General features: G+C 42.9%; 1 protein-coding gene across 3 annotated transcripts in view; it reads left to right on the forward strand.

Annotated features, from left to right (window-relative positions):
• PDE4B (phosphodiesterase 4B) overlaps positions 1-19,090 on the forward strand; it is a gene marked incomplete at its 5' end in the record, with an annotated part of 202,857 nt that overhangs the window by 10,936 nt on the left and 172,831 nt on the right. Inside the window, one exon of one of the 3 annotated variants that reach the window (XM_082483222.1) lies at positions 12,195-12,430. The exons of the other annotated variants lie outside the window; for them this stretch is intronic. Coding sequence (XP_082339348.1) covers positions 12,195-12,430 — 236 coding nt within the window. Of the gene's footprint in view, positions 1-12,194; positions 12,431-19,090 lie in introns of those variants that run through there. 3 annotated transcript variants of the gene reach the window in all.

Raw genomic sequence — 19,090 nt, forward strand, 5'->3', positions numbered from 1 at the left:
CTTCTCTAAAATTTTACTACCTTCTCCCTCAGTAAGGTGTTTCCACCAGAGAATATCCCATCTTGACTTGGATGGGGGGATGGTGGTTCTTCCTGGCCGGGAGCTGTGTAGAGTTGGGGATGAGTCAAAAATACAAACCTGAACCTCGATGCTGCATTGGCACTCGCAGTCACCCCATCCCGCTCCCCTGGCTGTGCTACGAGAAGGAGGGTTTGGGGGGGGTCACTGGGGGAGCCCCGGCCCCGTCTGACATTACGCAACAAATCCTGGAGATCTGTTTGTAAAAAATCAATCACAAGAATCCTTCATAATTGGAAAAAATGAGGGGCAACCCAAATAGATAGGGGTCACTGCTTGCTTGTTTTATACGTAATACAACTGTAAACTTATCTGAGAAGAAACTGCTGCAGAGAGATAATTTGTGCTATCTCTGAGTTATCATTGAAGTTATTTTCTCAGCTAAAAATAAACAGATAAGTGTTTTGGCTGCCTATATTTAGACATTGTCTGTTGCTGTCAGTTTTTGAAGCTCTTGGATCTTCTCAGTTGGAATATTTTTTTTTTATTTTTATGTTTTCAAAAAGGGCTAGGTAGAATAACTGATTTATGTGTGGTGTGATTGGTACAGAGGAATTGTAAGAAGAAACATAATGTTGGATTAGTCATAGGTTTTGAATTAAAAATGTTATTATTTTATAAATGTCTTTTTGTACACAATTTGTATTTTGTTCTTGCAATATAATCTTTTTCTTAGGTTGCATTTATTTGATTAATTGGATTTTAGTTTGCTTACGTGCTCAAAATGCTAGTGTGCCCTTTTTGTATGAATTGCAAGGTGAGCCCAGTAATTTTATTGAAGATGATCCTGAAGTTTGGTGCTGCCAGATTTGCCTGGAGATACTAGTCCTTCTGAACGGAGGTAGCTGTAGGCACACAAAACATGCTTTTAATGATTCAATTATAATTATATACCTCGATGAAGAATGAAATAAGACAGCTTGAAATGTATCTAGAATGGAAAGAAATGAGTCACTGTTAATTAGCAAAAGACAATGAAGTTTCTGAAATATTATGTTCAAACTTCATCCTCCCAAGAATATAAAATAAATGGAGATTATGGAAATACAGTTGATATAAAAGCTGAATCAGATAAGAATTTGACAGAACTTTATCTTCAAACTTCTGAATAATGATAACTTCATCTGAAAGGAAAGATCAAACCCAGTTTGCTTTGTTTACCTGGAGAACTACCTTCTGGTTCTCAGCCGATCCATTCAATTACATATATTTTTGTTCAGTATTGCACTGATGGTTCTGGTGGTGGTCTGTCTTGTGCTGCTGTTCAAACAAAGAAGTGGTTTTAAATTTTGTTGCCAAGGTGTGTGTACCTCTAAAATCCACAACGGAATAAAAGTAAGTGCTATGTGCATTAAAATGGTCTGTTTTCCAGTCCCTCCCAGCTTTCTCTCCCTGTGTGCTTGCTGGCAGCAGGCAGTCGTGCCCCTGCAGCGTGGAGGCCAGCGCCGTGCGTGGCATGTGCCTATGTGGTTTTCCAGCGGTGTCTGAGCTGAAGCTCTGGAATGTGGTGCAAGAGAAAGTGTAAATCTTGGTGCCAGCTTACCAGTTTGGCCGTGCCACCGCAGCCTACACGCCATCATATGGCCTCTCACGTCTTACTCTGCTGTCAAGCAGAAGAGGAACATGCCGTGGGGTCTGACATTGTATTGCAAGGGACTAGGAAATGGAAAAGATGAGTGTATTTGGGTCGCTCTGGGGCTGGAAGGCAACTCTACTTTCCAGCATCGTGCCACATCCATTGAACAGATCTCCTGCTTCTGCAGATCCCATCCTGGATGGTGTATGTCTGGGAAGCTTAGATATTTGATTCCACTCACCATAAGCTCATCTCCCAGCCAAAATTCATCAAAGTCCACTTATAAATGACATTTCTAAATACTTACAACCAAGCTACTAAATCATTTTACTAAGAACACTCCATTTTCTCTGATCTGCTGTGAGTGGTTCCTCTGATTGGCATGTCCCCCTTCAGACAGGAGTGCTTCTGTTGTCAAGACAGAATAAACCTATTCACTCTGCCAGTGGTAAACCCTGCGTCCCGGGGTTTGGTTCTCCTCAGAGGTGGTGGTTAGTGCCAGACCGAGCACTGCTCAGAGCCTGCCCTTCACCTCCAGTGATTGGCCAAGAAGGCCAATGGCATCCTGGAGTGCGTTAGAAAGAGCGCAGTCAGCAGGTCGAGGGAGGACATCCTCCCCCTCCACTCTGCCCTGGTGAGGCCACATCTGGAGCACTGTGTCCAGTTCTGGGCTCCCCAGTTCAAGAAAGACAGGGAACTACTGGAGAGGGTTCAGCAAAGGGCTGTGAAGATGCTCAGGGACTGGAGCACCTCTCTGCTGAGGAGAGGCTGAGAGCCCTGGGGCTGCTCAGTCCGGGGAAAAGAAGGCTGAGAGGGGACCTCATCAATGCTGATCAATATCAAAAGGGCGGGTGGCAAGAGGATGGGGTCAGACTCTTTCCAGTGGTGCCCGGCGACAGGACAAGGGGTGACGGGCACAAACCGGAACACAGGAAATTCTGTCTCAACATGAGGAAAATCTTCTTTCCTTTGGGGGTGGCAGAGCGCTGGCACAGGCTGCCCAGAGAGGCTGTGGAGTCTCCTCCTCTGGAGATATTCCAAACCCACCGGGATGCATTCCTGTGCAGCCTGCTCTAGGTGACCCTGCTTTGGCACGGCGGTTGGACTGGATGATCTCTGAAGGTCCCTTCCAACTCCTGCCGTTCTGTGATTCTGTGATTGCAGCTGTACCGCACGCTCTGGGTCTGTGTCTCTCGGAGGAGACAGCTACTGCCTGACACCTCGCAGTGTTTGTGACTTGTGACTTTTTCTGGGTGTGGATGTAGGAAACGTTTGCCTGGATGCCTCCTCTTGCTAGTTTTGTGTTTGCCAGGATAACCAGAGATAAGCTCCTCCAACTAATGACTAATCTTGATAAATTATTTGTTGTCCATATCCACCTGGCACTGGTGGATGTCAAAGGCCTTTGGACCTTCTCTTATGTGTTTTCAGTAGCTATGTTGTGACCTCCTAGAATCTTACTAACCTTATTTTTTGTATCAATTCCTTCCTGGGTCCTTTGAACTGAGACCCTGATAACGTTGAGAGTGTCATTGGAATGAATTAGAGGACCAAGAACGTAGCGTTGTCCTCTGCTGCCGGCCTCAGTCACGTTCTACAGGTTCTCACCCCAACTGCTGCTCCAGGAGGCTTGTTATCCATCGCTGGACACTCTTTCCATTAAGAAAAACATGAGACTTCTTAAATACTTGGACAAGCCACAGACACCTCCTCTCTTAACCCCGTTCTTATTGGCACTGGCAGTGCACTGGTCTCTAGGTTTTTGGCTGTGAATTTATTCCTTTAATTAAGCTGTAGTGGACAAAGCTGTATGTGAATTCTGACAATTATGCACAATGCGTTTTCAGCACCAAACATGAAGCACTTGGCAAAGCTGGAGGTTACAATCATGCTGTTGAACAGTAAATGTAATGAGCTTTACCTGTCTGTGTTGGGGATTTTTTTAGGGAAAAATAACTATAAGTGGATGCACATTGTAAACTTGTTACTGTTTAATTTGAGAGAGCTGATAAGGTGTAGATGATCTGAAACACAAAGTAATTAAAATAACTCACATGCAAACTGGAATGACGTTTTGTCAGTCAACTGCTGCAGAACTAAGAACCTGGAAGAGCAAGTGTAAAATACAAAACCTAAGCAGGCTCAGATTAATGGTGAAGTTTTCTGTTCCTGTTCAGCTATCACAAGTGAGACCAATAACATGTTTGCTCATGAAAATGATTTAAATCCTTTCTTTAAAAGGAGGAGGAGGGTTGTCCAAGGCTAAGCCTTCGCTTTTATTGCCTTTCCATTGCCGATGTGAGGAGATGTTGCCAACCAACCCAAACTGTCGTTTTCCAGGGGAATGTTTGGCAGGATGCGCAGATGACCTGCCAAACTGGGGGCCTGAATTGGCTACATGGGATTGTCTGTCACCAGTAAGAACATTGCTCTGACAGAGCAATATTGATTTTTTTTTTTTCATACTTACAATTGTATTATGTCATTTTCATTCTAGTTACATGAAAATTACAGATACTAACATTTGTTTGCATTTCGTATTTAACAAGGAGGTTACCTGTGGCTGAATGACAATGGGTGATACTGGCCAGTGGCTACGGTGCCCGTAGTTGTCTTTGGACGTGGGCACAGAGGCATCTGCAGAGGCATCTCTGCACAGCGGTGAGCAAAGAGCCCATCCTGGCTGTCGGATGCTGGTGACTCACGCGAGGTGAGGTGCTTAGTCATGGGCAAATTCATGGCAGAGTCAGGTGCAGCTAATGCTAATTGCAGCCAGGTAACACACCACCAAACGAATAAAACAACAGCCTGGCAAGAGCTGAGCTAGCCCGTCCACACAAATATCTTCGTAGAGATTCCTTCATCCTGCGTCTCTGTAGCAGCATGAAGCCTTTTCTCATCTTGTCGGGTGTAAAGGATGTGTGAAATTGTAAGACTTTTTTGCACTGGCTTCTCTTTTCTCAGGAGTCACCCCAGAGGTCTCTGCCTGTGAAGAATAAGTTGACTTATTGAATTCATCTGTAAAATATTAGTCTATAGCTCTGAAATGAGGAAATAATCACAAGTAATACAGATTGGTCTAACATATGTGATTACTCACTATGGATAATATAGAAGGCATTTAAATCTTCTCTGAGAAATACTCTAAATCAAGCACAATCAAAGTTGCTAAGGAAATTACCATTATGAAGAAAGCATCTTACATCATATACATGTATTTCCTCATATGTATCTACCAGGAGATAACAACATAAATACCTGTAACAAAAAAACAGGATTGTGGCATGGTAAGAAATGGTACTTTTTTTGTTTAGTATCTAAAAAGTGCAAGGAACTCAGATAAATTGTGCCTCTCTCTTTCCATGGTGTGGTTTACTGTGGAAAAACAAGTACCAAATCCAGTTGAAGGACTAAATGGCAGGTGAAATGCATCAGGCTTCCCGTGACTACTGACTACTGCACCCGTGTTCTGAGTGCAAATAACTTTTCTGTGACAGAGGCCACCTTGTATAGCGCCCTGCTCAAATGGTACAACGACCCGGTTGACATAGGTGACTAATTCAGTGTGAGCAGACAAACATCCAAACCACTCAAAACTCTCAAGGTCTTTTCCTTAAAGATGGAGTTCATTAATTTGTGACTAATCTGAAAAGTATGTTCTTGACCTTGTTAGAGGTACGGGATGTTTTAAAGGCCTTAAAACTTACGGAATCATATACAGAGGCTGCAATTGTTGGCTGCTAAACCAAACACTGATACACAAAGCTGCTTATTGAATGAGGAATAGCCTGTTCGAAAGCAACTGGATGCTTATGAAATGGGAAGAGCTCAAAAGTTCACCTTTTATATAGGATGGGTCCTATTCGGCCGTTGCTAAGCTCCTAGGCGTGGGTAATTTCTCTGCGCTGGTGTCCTGACTCTCTAAAATAAGTAAGGACGGACTTTTCCAGTTGCTTCTTTCTTTTGCAGTTGGCTCAGCTCTTACAGTGCAAACCGGAGGGTTGCTAGGTGCTGTGCTTCTGTCTTCTGTGACCATTTATAGTGCTCAAAAACATCACTTCAAAGGCCTATGCAAGAACTACTGCTGTCTGCCCTTCAGAAAATTTCAGAGCCCCCTACAGAGCCCCTCCACAGGGCAATGGAGATACAAACTATATAATTCTAAACTATTATATATACACAAACCTTATCTTCCAATGGTAATATAAATTGCAGTGAATTGTCGTTGTTATTTTTTTCCTCTTAAATGTGGGAAATTTGTCATGCAAACCAGTAATTAGTGATGTATTCTGCCTCTCATTCAGCATCTCAATTCTGGAAACTACCAGGAAAGTATAAGAAAAAAGATCCTCAAACCTGTCATTTAAAGTTTTCTGTCATGGAGCCATCTTTTAGAAGCTCTCGCTTGTGAGACAGCAGACGTTGCAGTTGAGCAAAGGCAGACATCTTTTGTTTTCTACTTAAAAAGATAGAAACTGAACACCAAAAAGCCTCCCACTTCTGAGCCAGAGAGACTTTCCTGCCTCGAGCTTTGCTCAGCCTTGTATTAAAGAAGACGTTATTAAGGGAGGGTTGATGAAGTTTACTACATCGGCATCTCTTCACAGCTTCCAGATAATATTTCTCTGCTGTTATTATTATATTATTGTTTAGCACTAGGTTAGTACTGCCTGTTTTGGAAGTATGATCACGGTCCTGTGTTGCGGCTTTCCTTTACTGCGTTGTAGGAAGATGTGGCTGATCAAATGTGTATCAAATTAGAACGGTGAATTCTTATTATTCAGGCTAAAACTATTTGAAAGCATCATAATTTGGTATGGTATTTTTTAAAATGTCAGTCATAGCCTCTACTTAGACATGTACCTATCGTCAGATTTGCTGCTACTCTGAGGGAGCCAAAGGTAAAATTGGGACTAGGATGGGGTAGAATGAACTAATACTGATTCTGCCTCTAATATAATCAGCAGCACTCGGTTGTGGAATGGGCATAGTGTGCCTCTTGGTTGTGATAGAAAGGATATAAAGAAGGCATTTAGGACACATTTTATCTTTTCTTCTCATGTCAGTCTCTGCAGCTTATACTCTTCACCCTTCTTTTCCCTTTTTCTCCATGTCTGTTTGTGTCTAGAGAGCTAACTCCACCACAAAGACATCCTTATGTGTAACACTGGCTCTACAGCTTTTTTTAAAATATATTTTCTTGGAATCTTTTCCAGGTTTTAGCAATGCTGCATCCAGCTCTTCTTGTCACATCACTGTCACCTTTCTAGCTCTCACCAGCCATTGCTCTGACTTAAAGCCTTGGCGGTTGTTCCTTATCCTTACATTTTCGTCCACAGTGACTTCTGTTTTCCCATGGAAGCACTATTACTTGGTGCCTGTTTTCCTGGCCACTTACCCTTCTACAGCTTCCAGTTCATTGATATATTTTTTTGTCTTGCTCTGAGTTTCCTCCTAGACATTCTCTTCTGTTTGATTCATTTACCTCCCCCTCGCATCTTCGCCTGACTCCCATCGCCTGGGTTGCTCTTATGTATTCCCAGTGCTGGCTCATCTCCGCAATTACATCTTCTGCCTTAGGCCTCGAACTGAACATCACATCCATGTCAGTCCTGTGACATTTCCACTGCAAATTTATTCCCTCCTCTACTGTAGTCTTTTAACTGAGTTATTTTCCAGTGCAAGTGACTATTCCCATATTCTTCACTCTCTCTTCTACCTTCTCATTGCCTCTGCTTTTCTCTACTCAGATGTCTTTATCGGTTTAGTCCGAAAGAACATTGTAATTTTATAGCTTTTGTTTCTCCCTTACCTTGGTTTACTTTTCCCCTTTTCCTCAAAATCTTGTTCTTCTGTCCTCTCACAAACACAGATGTTCCTCAACTGCTCTGTTCCTCTAAACTCAGCACTTGCTTCCATGACCCAATTCTAATTCCTGGTGTCCTGCATGATCACTCCTACTCTCATCAACCCTTTTCTTTTATAATGGAAATGTGATTTAGCTGACCTGTTAGAGGGGGGACAATGATTTCACTATCTCCTACTCAGGATTGTATTGTCCTTTCCTCTCTTTCTGGGCTAATTGGCTTCTAGAGTTTCTCCCCTGGAAGTCCATCGTAGATCTTCTTCCAACCCATCTTCTACCCAATATATTTGGCAGAAGTCCAAATTTAAAGTAGCGACAGTGCTGTGAGATTCCGTAATGTTGCTGGCCCGATAGGGCTTTTTTCCATCAAATGTGTTCAAAATTATAGTGTAAATGAAAGATACTGGCTTCTAAGGCTCAGATGAAGTCCTTCCCTTGTGCATCCTCAACTATTAATAAAGGCTCTGGAGGTGGCCATCTCCTCCGAGTGACCTTTACAAACCCGTGTTTGCACAGGTGCCTGATTTAAACCAAGCAAACACGGACATGTATGAGGGACCATCAAAGTCCTTCCAGGCCTACCAAGTACAAAGGAGCAGTCTCTCTTCATTGCTTCAGGAGCACATATTACATGTTTGCATTTAGATAGAAAATTGCTTGAGCAACAGTTAAAAAGATGCGGGGAGGATTTGTGGGTTACGTTTTATAATGATTGGCATAAGTAATAGCCTTAACTTTGTAATTGTTTGAAAACTTGAAAAAGGTCTTTATTTTTGCTTTTAAAGACAAAGCACTAAAAGCCAGGATTTCTGAAAAGGAGACTCCGTACTTGATTAAAAATATGTTTCCCCTAGGTTTCCTTCCTTTGAAAAAGAAGTAAAAGTAGTACCAGCAAATCACAGTCCCTTGAAATAATTTTTCTAATTAATTTGCTGTCAGGTTAGCATTATCTTTTTGGGATGCCTTGCTAATGTGTATGGATGGAACAATGACCTAAGTCACAGAGGGGAGCTTCCTAACTGTTTTTATCTAAATGTGCTTCTACAGAATGTGCTGTATGGAAGAATTATCCAATTACTCTGCCACTGCCTGAAAGTGCCGTTAAAAGTCGACTACCCACTCTTCCTTTCCTACTGAAGCGTGTAGGACATTTCACAGTTGCCTCTTCCCTGGTATTTTATTTTCTCCTGGCAATTACGGCTTAGAAGCAGGTAAATAATAGGGCTACTGTAAAGAAAAAGTATGTATTCTTGTTGCTTAGCAATTGCTCTCGACACAATGAAGATCAGCCTTTGATGGGGAATTGCATGCTTGAAAATACTGTTTTCCACCTATATCGGTTATTCTAATAAAATATATTAAAATATATTAAAACCTCCTGCAGTCCTAGGTGCTTTGGTAAGCTAGGAAGCTTGCATGAAAACTCACCTAAGGGTACTTAAACTTTTGAAAATTGCCTTAATTGTCCTTGTTCTTCCAAGTGGTTTCATGCCAGCGCTACCAGGCCCTTTTCTTTAGTCATCTTTTCCCTGTCCTCAACTCTTCCTTTGCGTTACTGGCCGCTTGTCTGATGAGCTGAAATGACTTGTTACTTTTGGATCACCGATCCTATTGAACACAACAATCTGTAATGATAGACAAATTACATTACACTGTGTTACTGGGACATAACAAGTTCAGGAAAGAGCCAGATGCCTATTGACCATTTTTGTTTGTATATTAGGGGGACTTGAGTAAACTGGTCCTTGTGCCTGGTGATCTCTCCGGGTGTTCTGTCCCCCTGGGTGTTCTGTCTGACTTTGCCTCCTGTTGCTGACAGTAACCTCAGCAAATATGGCAAAATTCATTTTTCAGAATTATTGCCAAGTTCACTCTGATACCAAGCTTTCACGCCAGTTAGCTCAAGTCTCTTGAGATGTTCTTCTTCTCATCTCTTCTTGGCTTATCATGGAGTAAAGCAGCATGGTTTGACAGAATTCCAATCCTACAAATCAGTAAAGACTATACAGACTTTGGCTGCCCAGTCCTCTGTGTGTGCAACATCAGAAGATGGCAGCGTGAAGGATGATAGCTGAAACAGAAAGAGAGCTGCTCTACAGCCTTATCCAGGTAACCGTTAGCTCCAAGATCTGGGAGATATTTAACAGAAGAAATGACCTGAGCTAATGGTCAAAATCCTCTGAGGTTGTGTACCAAGTAATGAGCGTCCTCCACCTCAGCTTGGAGAAGCACCTGCATTCTGGCTACCCAAAGCAGCGTGTGGCACTTTGTCTTTTCATTCTTTAAGCTTCCACAAGGGAGAGTGGAGGCTTCCTTCTCCCCACAGTCTCCTTTTTCCATCTTATTAGCTCAGCCTTTCTTGCATTTCTTTGCTCCATCAGCAGCCTTTGCACAGCTTACCACAGTTGCTTCTACAGGCTGTGGGACTGACATCTCATTACTAATTTATGAATGTCCAAATAATAAGAAGCCCTCCCTTAACGGACGCTGCTGCTGGAACATCTCTGAATTCAGGTAAGGAAAGGACGTACTCACTATGAGGAGCGTACCATTGTACAGTGTGTTTTATCGCAGAGTGCTTTTGAAAGTGGGTTTCCCTCTATTCTCCTTGCAATTTCAATAGCTTTATGAAAAGGTGTGGAAATACTGTTTCTCTAGTATCAGCTGTATTCTCACAGACCCCCTCCAGTATTCCATTTTGCTTCCCTCGTGAGTTGGAAAGTTCTTTTTTTCATTTGGAATTCCGGATTCTAAGCATTTGTGTGGATTTTGTTTGTCATTCAGCAAAGCTCTCAAGCTTCCCTTTGTCTTTCACTGCCTGTCAGTACAGCCGAGATGTAGAATAACAGATCACAGTCTAAGACGTCATAATTCCTAAAGCATTAAATGTTCCTGTTCTGCTACCGCGTGAACCTCTCAGTATCAGATAACACTGTGATTTGCAGTATCCTTAGGTTAGGCTCAGGTAGGTCTTTCTACTTAAAAACTTTAAAAAAAAAAAAACAAAAAAAAAAAAAACAAAAAAACAAACCAAACCAAAAACAAACCAACAAAGCAAACCCCCCAAAAAACCAAATAAATGCGAATGGTGAAGAACATAGCAGCAGGTCAGGTAGAATGTCTGGTAAGCCCTCTCTAGTCTCTGCTGTAGGGAAGCTCTCTATAACAAGCCTTTTGCTTGATGCTGACAAAGGCATGCTAATGATTTTTTGTGAAGTGTTTTGGGATATGTGAGTGAAAAGAACACCGGAATGGATAGGCACTGGCGGGGATTTGTTGTGTAACTGATGCCTACACTGTACACTCAACCTCTTGCACACGGATCAGAGCATTTTCACCACAGGCTGCCTGGATATACTGTTTCCTTTCTCCTCCTTCTTTACAAAGAATTATTGTGTTTACATTTAAGGGTCGCCTACTTTTGACCAGATGCTCTGCCACTCCCTATAGCATTTATTATATTCTTACTGTCAGCATCGAAGCTTGTCTTTAATTTCCTTCCCTAGATTATTTTTTGTTTTAGCCTTGCAAGTGTAGAGGTTGTTTATGTCCAGAACAAATCTTGGGGTTTTTGTTTTTCTAAATTACATACCTTGCTTAAATGAATTGGAATTAATTTACGCTGTCTTTGCAGGGAGGTGCCAAGTCCCCCGCCCTTCAGTGTTTCCCTCTGTTTGCTCACCCTGCGCTACCTTCTCCAGCGTCTGGCAGTGATTTTGCCCTTTGACCATATGTAGATCCCAGAACAGCAAAGCAGGCCGCTTCCGCGGTGTTCAGCTTCATCTGTGGAGTGTGCATTTTTGTGTGCTTTGTTCTTGCACAGTATTATTCCTTGCTGTATTTTTTTCTTTTTTTCTTTTTTTTTTTTATTCCCCCTACTAGACCTTTTCTTCCCGGCCCACCCCGAGCGCTGCGCACGTCTCTATCAGAGCCAGCGCTGCTGCCGTCCCGGGGGTCGCTCCGGCTGTGCCCGGGGTGCGCCCGGCGATGCCCAGGAACAATGTCATGGTGTTAGACGGCTCGTTAAAATTGCATGAGAATCCGACGCGCTCATAACACAAGACAGAGCTGAACAGAGTCCAGTTGTCAAAATAATATCGAGCCAATAAGCATGTCATGGGTGGAGCTACTGCAGTATGGGTAAAACTAATTCTGAATGAAGACCTTTTTATTAAACATACTGGGCCTGAATGAATCGGGTTACTCGGCTTGCGACAGACTAGGGAATTCCTTGATTTTATTAGCGCACACTGAAAAATCCAGCGTTTTTCTGGGAAGTCTGCGAAGCCAAAACGCTATAGGAAAGGGATTGATCGGGAGCCGGCTGTTATGAATTTTTCATGAGCTGGTGTGCGGGGCTGAATGGCTCCGGCGCGCGTCGGTGTGTGGCTGGCAGGCAAGCTGCATCCGCACGGAGGCTGCTGACACAGAAACACTTTGGCGCATTTTCAGAGGGAGAGCTGGGCTGATAAAGGGTTTTCTGACAGCCCTGGCTTATCGTCCTTCGATTTATGCTGCTGTTGCTTCAGGCAGCCTTTCCATTTGGAGCCCAGCCTTGTGAATGAGCGGGGTAAGCTCTGCCGATTTATCAGCGTTTTTAATCTGCGGCGATGCCTGCGTGATGTGTTTTTGTTACGTTTTCTGAATGGTGAGAGCTCGCATAACGTCTAAGCTATGACAGCAAAAGATTCTTCTAGGGAACTTGCTACTCCAGAGTCAGAGATTTACATAAGGACTTTCAAAGAACAAATGCATTTAGAGCTCGAGCTTCCCAAGCTGTCTGGGAACAGACCTACGTCTCCAAAAATTTCTCCTCGCAGTTCACCGAGGAACTCTCCGTGCTTTTTCAGAAAGTTGCTCGTCAATAAAAGCATCCGCCAGCGTCGTCGCTTTACGGTGGCACATACATGGTAAGATCTGCTGGGTATCAGTGCGGGTTTACAAAACAGTGCGCGTAGCTGTGGTTTTAACAGGGCAAAATGAGCTGAGATTCATTCACGGTACTCCCTGCAAGTGTTAAATGAATAGAGCAGAAGGCAGCCAAAGTATGTATAATGCAGTGCCTCGACAGTTGTCATTCAGCTTCTGTTCTCCAGCATAAATCCAGCCCATTATTCATGTGTGCCATGGTTAATCTCTGTCGAACAAAGGCAGCAGCCGGTAACTTTCCCAGGCGTTATGTTGTTGTTTGTAGAACACATGAATTCGTTTCAGGACCTTCAAGGCATGGTTTTTTAATTTGCCCCTGTCAGCTCCGACTGCAGATGACAGTACAGCACAGACCGGGCAATTTGGGCTGGGTACTCTTGGAGTTAAATGCTGGAAAGGGCTTTAACTTCACTGTGAGGGGCTTTTAAACAGTTTTTGCTGGCTAGAAATGTCCCTTCTTTCAGCCTTTTTCTTCAAGGAAACTCCAGCTAAGAGTCGTCTTTTCCCTCCCTTCAAATTACTAACCCCGAATAGTCAATTTGCATGCCATTACAGTTGATTGTGAGCTGCCTCTGACTGTCGGTTATCCTGGTTAACCCATGCCATAAACAGTAATCCAAATATGTAATCCAGGAAAATCTATGAGTTGATTTTTCTAAATTTACACTATATGGCTCGTGTACGGTCCACCTTTTAAATTCCAAAAGTCTCTAGAAGTATGCACTAGTTAACTGTGGGAATTAAACCAGAAAACTTCCAGTAATGTGAGTATTTATTGAACCTTGCTGACACATACCCATATCCATTACCTTCCTCTTCCCTAGACGGAATCCGAGGAGAGCAGATGAGGCTATCCCAGCTGTGGCTGCGTGAGCCACTTGTTTTGGGGTATCTGAAATGCCCATCCTTGTCTGCTGCTTTTAAAAAATAGAACATTATTTTAAAATGGTTGATTCGAGTCACACTGGAATACTTCAGAGCTGTATTTACTTCTGAAATGAATTACTAATTACTTGCTTAGAGGGGATTAGTAGCTCTTACAGTTGTTTAGTGCTGTTAAACAGTAAGAAAAATAAGAGGAAAAACTGGGAACTTTGATACCAGGGAATTGTACTGAGTAGAACTGGGATAACTGACTTTTTAATATTTTTTAAACACATGTCTGAAATGCATTTGGAGCGTAGCAGCATTCAATTCGAATTAGAATTCTAGAATCATGCGGACTTTCTGCCCCTTTTTTTTTTTTTTTTTAATCCAAGCAGTAATAACAACCACCCAAACTGGTTACATGCTGTAACGGTTGCAGTGTGTTCTTTAGCTTCCTCTAGCATTTTAATTGGTTGCAGTCAGCAGTGTTTAGGTTTATACACATTAATTCCCATGAGCATCTGTCGTATCTCTCAGCACTGGAACAGTGGGGTGCTGCTCGTCTTCCCCCCAGGAGCATGTTTGGAGAAATGCGTACTGTGGGAAGACGGTGCTGCTGGGGATTAGTAGAACAGAATGTGGTCAGACTCGACACAGGGTATCTGTATTGTCTGGTGAAAAAAATTATCAATATATATGTGCAAACACACATATTTATAGATGTAACTAATAATCTCTGCTTGAATCAATTTGTAAAGGGGCTGGGATTACTCTACCTTCATGTTTTAATGGAATGATGGAAGGGTTTCATACCCCTTCCCTTTTTTTAAAGTTTTGAATATCAGGTGGTTACGAACTGCACATAAGTGTTTTAACCTTAGATAAGAAGTAGACTGTTGCAGAAAGGAAGAAGATCACCCTCGCAAGGACAGGTTTCCAGAATGTATGGGTGCGAGTACATGTTTAACGCAGTCAAAACATATAGCAAATCCAGACATATTTTCAGTTTGCCTTAGCATGTTACAAAACAGGAGGGAATTTAAACTATTTGAGCGTGGTACAACATTTCATTAGAATGTCTGTAGAGCTGTTGCATGTGTGTTTGTAGGTGGTGTACTTTCAGCCATGTAACTGAATTTGCTTATTAGGTGTAAATTTGTTGTGCAGTGCATGAAAACATCATCACCTGGGCTAAGCAAAAATGCCACTTACGTAAGGTGCTTTTTTGTGTTGAGCTGGGAGGTAGCGTCTGGGTAGCAAAGGAATTACCTTGGGAGTAAACGTACAGGAAATACCAACTGCACAGCAATACTAAGCAGGGAAATTAACTCGTGCTGTCAGATATCATGTAATCTATAACTTTCATAGCCTCATAAATAGAACAGAATAGAAACAGTAAAATTCCTCAGTTTGGGGGTTATGGTATTATAAATTATGATCTTTCGCCACCTTTATCATCATTGCTAATGTTGTTACTTGATGAATCTTCTACTCGCTTTCCCGTGCCCCTTATTTTCAATTTTCTGTCTTCCCTTGTTCTTCTCTTTTACTTTTTAACTAATTGCCTTTTCTAGGCATTTTCCTTTTATAACTGAATACATTTCAACTTCTTTCTCCTGATTATGCTGATGAAATCTGTCATCACCAGTCTTCTCCAATATCCAGGCATCAGATCTTATCCAAAAAGAAAAAGGAAAACAAAATTTCTTTCTTTTTTTGCATCGCATCATCTAGGTTGGAAGGGACCTTTAAGATCCTCGAGTCCAACCAGCAACTTAACACTGCCAAAAGCACCACTAAACTACGTCCTATGTGATGAAATAAGGCCACGACCCAAATGCTTCTCTGCTGCAAATCTTTCTTTTTCTCGGGCTCCAGTTCTCAGGGCAGTACACGACCAGCACATCGACACAGTTGCCTTCAAACACCTGTCAAGCTGATCCCTTCCCGCTCCCAACCCCTTAAACAGTTTGCCATGGCTCCTGGTGCTGTGTCCAGTCTTCAGATGCCTCATTTATATAAAATAAGAGTACGAAAACTCTTAAGCCTTCGGTCTTTTTCTTCCAGCAGAATCCACAAGTCTCATTCTTCTTTTCCTGCATCTATCACTTTTGTCCTGGAGATCCTAAAAGCCCTTATCCTATTTCTTCCTTTCTGATAGTTCCTTTTCTATGGGTTGCATTTTGGGGCTTTGGTGAGGAAAAAAGCAGGCAGTAGCGGACATGACTTTGATGCCTGTTAGTAGCCATCTAATTTTTGAATATGCAGTGCATCCTTATTGCAGAGTTTCTTCTGCAGTCACTGGCGAGAGGACAGCATCTCTGGAAGACGGGGAGATCCACTTGGTCCACAGCGCTTTCTTGTATGAGCCAGGGGTATCGCAGAAACAGCACGTTCCGTCTCCACCGCTCACGGTCTGTTCTCCCTCGCCCTGGCCTTAGCCCGAGGGCTTTCAAAGTGAGAGTTTTAAAAGGAGCTTTTATTTTCTACAGGTCTGCTATCTTATTTTTGATCAAGTACTTCGGTTAGTATCGTTGGGGTTAGACCCAAAGCAAGGTCCTCCTCAGCAATGTCTTGCAAGATCCCGAATGTCTTCTAAAAACCATAAATATTAGTGCAGGCTGCTGTTTATAATACAATTTTATTTAAATATTTATCTTGAATATTACAAATAGTTCTTCAATAATATTTGTACAAGCTAGATCGCTTACCCAGATTCTTCATGGATAGACAGTTGTTGGCTGTGCTGTGTGATGAGCACTCGCTTTTTAATGATTTCTAGAATGTGATGTTTATTGTCCTTTCTTAACTAAGTCTTTAGTGTTTTTTTTCCCAAATTAATTCACATTTAGCTTGCATCAATTTAGTGGGTTTAAGCCTGTTTTTTCTTTATAGTTGTTATCTAGTTTAAAGAAAATACAGTACAGAATGTAAATCCCAGAATCCCAGACTGGTGGGGGTTGGAAAGGCCCTCCGGAGCTCCCCCAGTGCCACCCCCCGCCAGAGCAGGGGCACCTCCAGCAGTGGCACAGGACACCTCCAGGCGGGTTTGGAATGGCTCCAGAGGGGGAGACTCCCCCCTCTCTGGGCAGCTGTGCCAGTGCTCTGCCGCCCCCACAGGAGAGAAGTCCCTCCTCAGGCTGAGATGGAACTTCCTGTGCTCCAGTTTGTGCCCGTTCCCTCTTGTCCTGTCACTGGGCACCGCTGGAACAAGACTGTTCCCATCCCCCGGCCCCCTCCCTTGAAGGACTGATAAGCGTTGATGAGATCCCCCCTCAGCCTTCTCCTCTCCAGACTAAAAAGCCCCACGGCCCTCAGCCTTTGGAAAGGTATAAATGGTATGCTATGAAGTTTGGCTCAGTTTTTTCTTTTGGTTATCCATCGGTGCAATTGAAATACAGACACACATTTGCTTTTTAAAATGCAATGTAAAATCTAAATCATATGCTAGCCGTAATTTTTTGAAAACGTGATCTGTTTTCCTTACCTAATAGTTTTCAGTGGTGGAATTTAATAAGTTAAATAGTGAGGCACAGTCCAGTCAGAGGGTAGCAGTTGGGTCTTTTCCACGCCTGGTGAATAACAACAGTCTGGTTTAGTTACTCGGAGCTGCAGAAAGTACTGTAGGCAAATTGAAGCTATCAAGTTGTGTCACGTTTTGTTTTGCTTTCTGATCATTGTGCTTCTAGAACCAAATAAGAAAGACTTACCTAGTGGCAACCCGCATTTGGAATAGTGTTTCAGAAAATTCAGGTTTTTGGAGACAGTCTGTAGACTTGAAATTGTTAAGGATAACAGAAATTTCTAAGGTCCATGAATTTCTTCAGTCACTGGGTCATGTTATGGTGGTGTGTACAAGTTGTAGGACAGAACTCTGTGGTGGAGTGGAGCTCCTGGTGGGACCTCATCCCTGTTGGAGTCCCTTTCAGCACCAAGCCCTACCGCGTCCCACTGCGGTGGCGGCCTCTGTCCGGTGCTGGCACCCCGTGCGCCAGGGCCCCTCATCGGAGCCCTCCTGGCCATACTTGGGCTAGAGGAGTTGCCTTTTGCTTTTGAGACAAAGCTAGCGTCTCTCACATCGCTCCCTGAAAGTACCATATGATACGCTTTTGGACCCATTTCAACTCTGCTATATATATAGCAGGATGCATTTCCATAGTTCCAGTGTTGAATAACACGCTTGTCTTTATTTCCATGAGCTGGTCTGTTTGTGTTTCGCACTGTTGATGTGATTTCGAGCCTTTCAAGCCAAATAGGATGACTCTCTTGCTTTCTGGAGTTTCTCTTTCAAACTGGGCCCGGTATCGGACACACCGTGTTGCTCAGTTATCTACTGAAACTCTTAGGAGAAACTAACTGAAGTGAGTAGGGAAAAGGATGGGGAAAAACCAGAAGGTAGCCCTCAAATATGTTCTCCCATCTGTCCCGAGGAGAGTTCCTGAGCGCTGGCAGCAAGTGGCAGGAAGGATTCCAAAAGGACATGAAGGTGAGTAGGGAAGACTTCTTCAGACAACAGAAACAGGCACACACAACAAACAGGGAACCAGCTGGGTAATCTTTACATCTGTTCTCATGCTGTATCTTGCCTCTAAACCCTGTCTACGACCGTGGAGGGCAGCAAGGAGAAACTTCTTTCACCCCCCAGCCACTGACGTGGCAAAACATGGTGTTATAATACTCACCAGCTAGTAACGGTTCAAGCAAAGTACAACAGATTATTATATTAATGATAATTTGAATTTGATAGATTTGGCCATGTCTTGGGGGGGTGAGGGAGGAGAGAAAGATAGTGGTTCCCTTCTCAGAGAAATAAACACTATTTCTGGAACTTGTAAGACCTTCCAGTAAGTTTTTAATGTTTACAGTGTGCTAATCTGTGAGGAGTATAGATTCAGAGAGACTTCATGTCTTACTGTGGTGGCTGAGACCTGCCTAGAGAATCCACGGCCTCCAACTCTCATACACAGGCTTAACTATGAAGTTAATGTTTTCTGTGCCAAAATGGTTTCATAAGGAAGCTTTACTGTTGAATTTAGCTTTGTTGAAAGCTGTGTCGATGAGTGAAACTCGCCATTGCAATAGCATCTACAGATTTGCGCTGTACGTTTCCAGGAGGTACAGTTTGCTTCTTACGTGCTTGCGTTGGTTGCCAAGACAGACTGATAAACCACGAATGTGTCTGCCAGATAATTTATGCGGCGTAGATTAGCTTCGCTGCAGATGTATGCATCCACCGGTCCTTCATTATTTTGTTTTATTTAATCTTTTTCAGCTTTTTTGTTCCTGAATAACCACAGCTAGCTCTCCTCAATGTTCTCCCTGTTTTTCTTGCATTACCTGGCATTACCTTGGGAGAACATCACGTGGGTTCCACAATGACACCGTGTTTCTCTGTCCCGTGGTACGAGTTTGGGGGTAGTTTGCCAAGTCGGGTTTGTAGGTTCTTCCATAATGATGATAGTGTGGGCATTCTGCAACCGTCAAAAATCAGTTCAGGTTAAAATGCGGACGATGTTCTTGGCAGAGGTGAATTAAAGCAGTGCCACAGAAAATGCTCTGCTGATTCTATGATGGGCAGATTCACAAACGTAGATCTGGAGAAGTAGAAAGAAGAGGGCAGATTTGGGAAGTTACAACATGAAAATTACAGTTGCTCTCAATTTCCTATTGGACTGCCTGAATGGGTATGATACACAGAATGTAAGTAACAGACCTAACTCTGCTCATGGGATGCTGTGACTTTTACCGAGTTTTGGGAGGTGTTGCCTTGGATG

The sequence above is a fragment of the Vanellus vanellus genome, assembly GCF_965231255.1.
Source record: "Vanellus vanellus genome assembly, chromosome: 5".
Lineage (NCBI taxonomy): Eukaryota > Metazoa > Chordata > Aves > Charadriiformes > Charadriidae > Vanellus > Vanellus vanellus.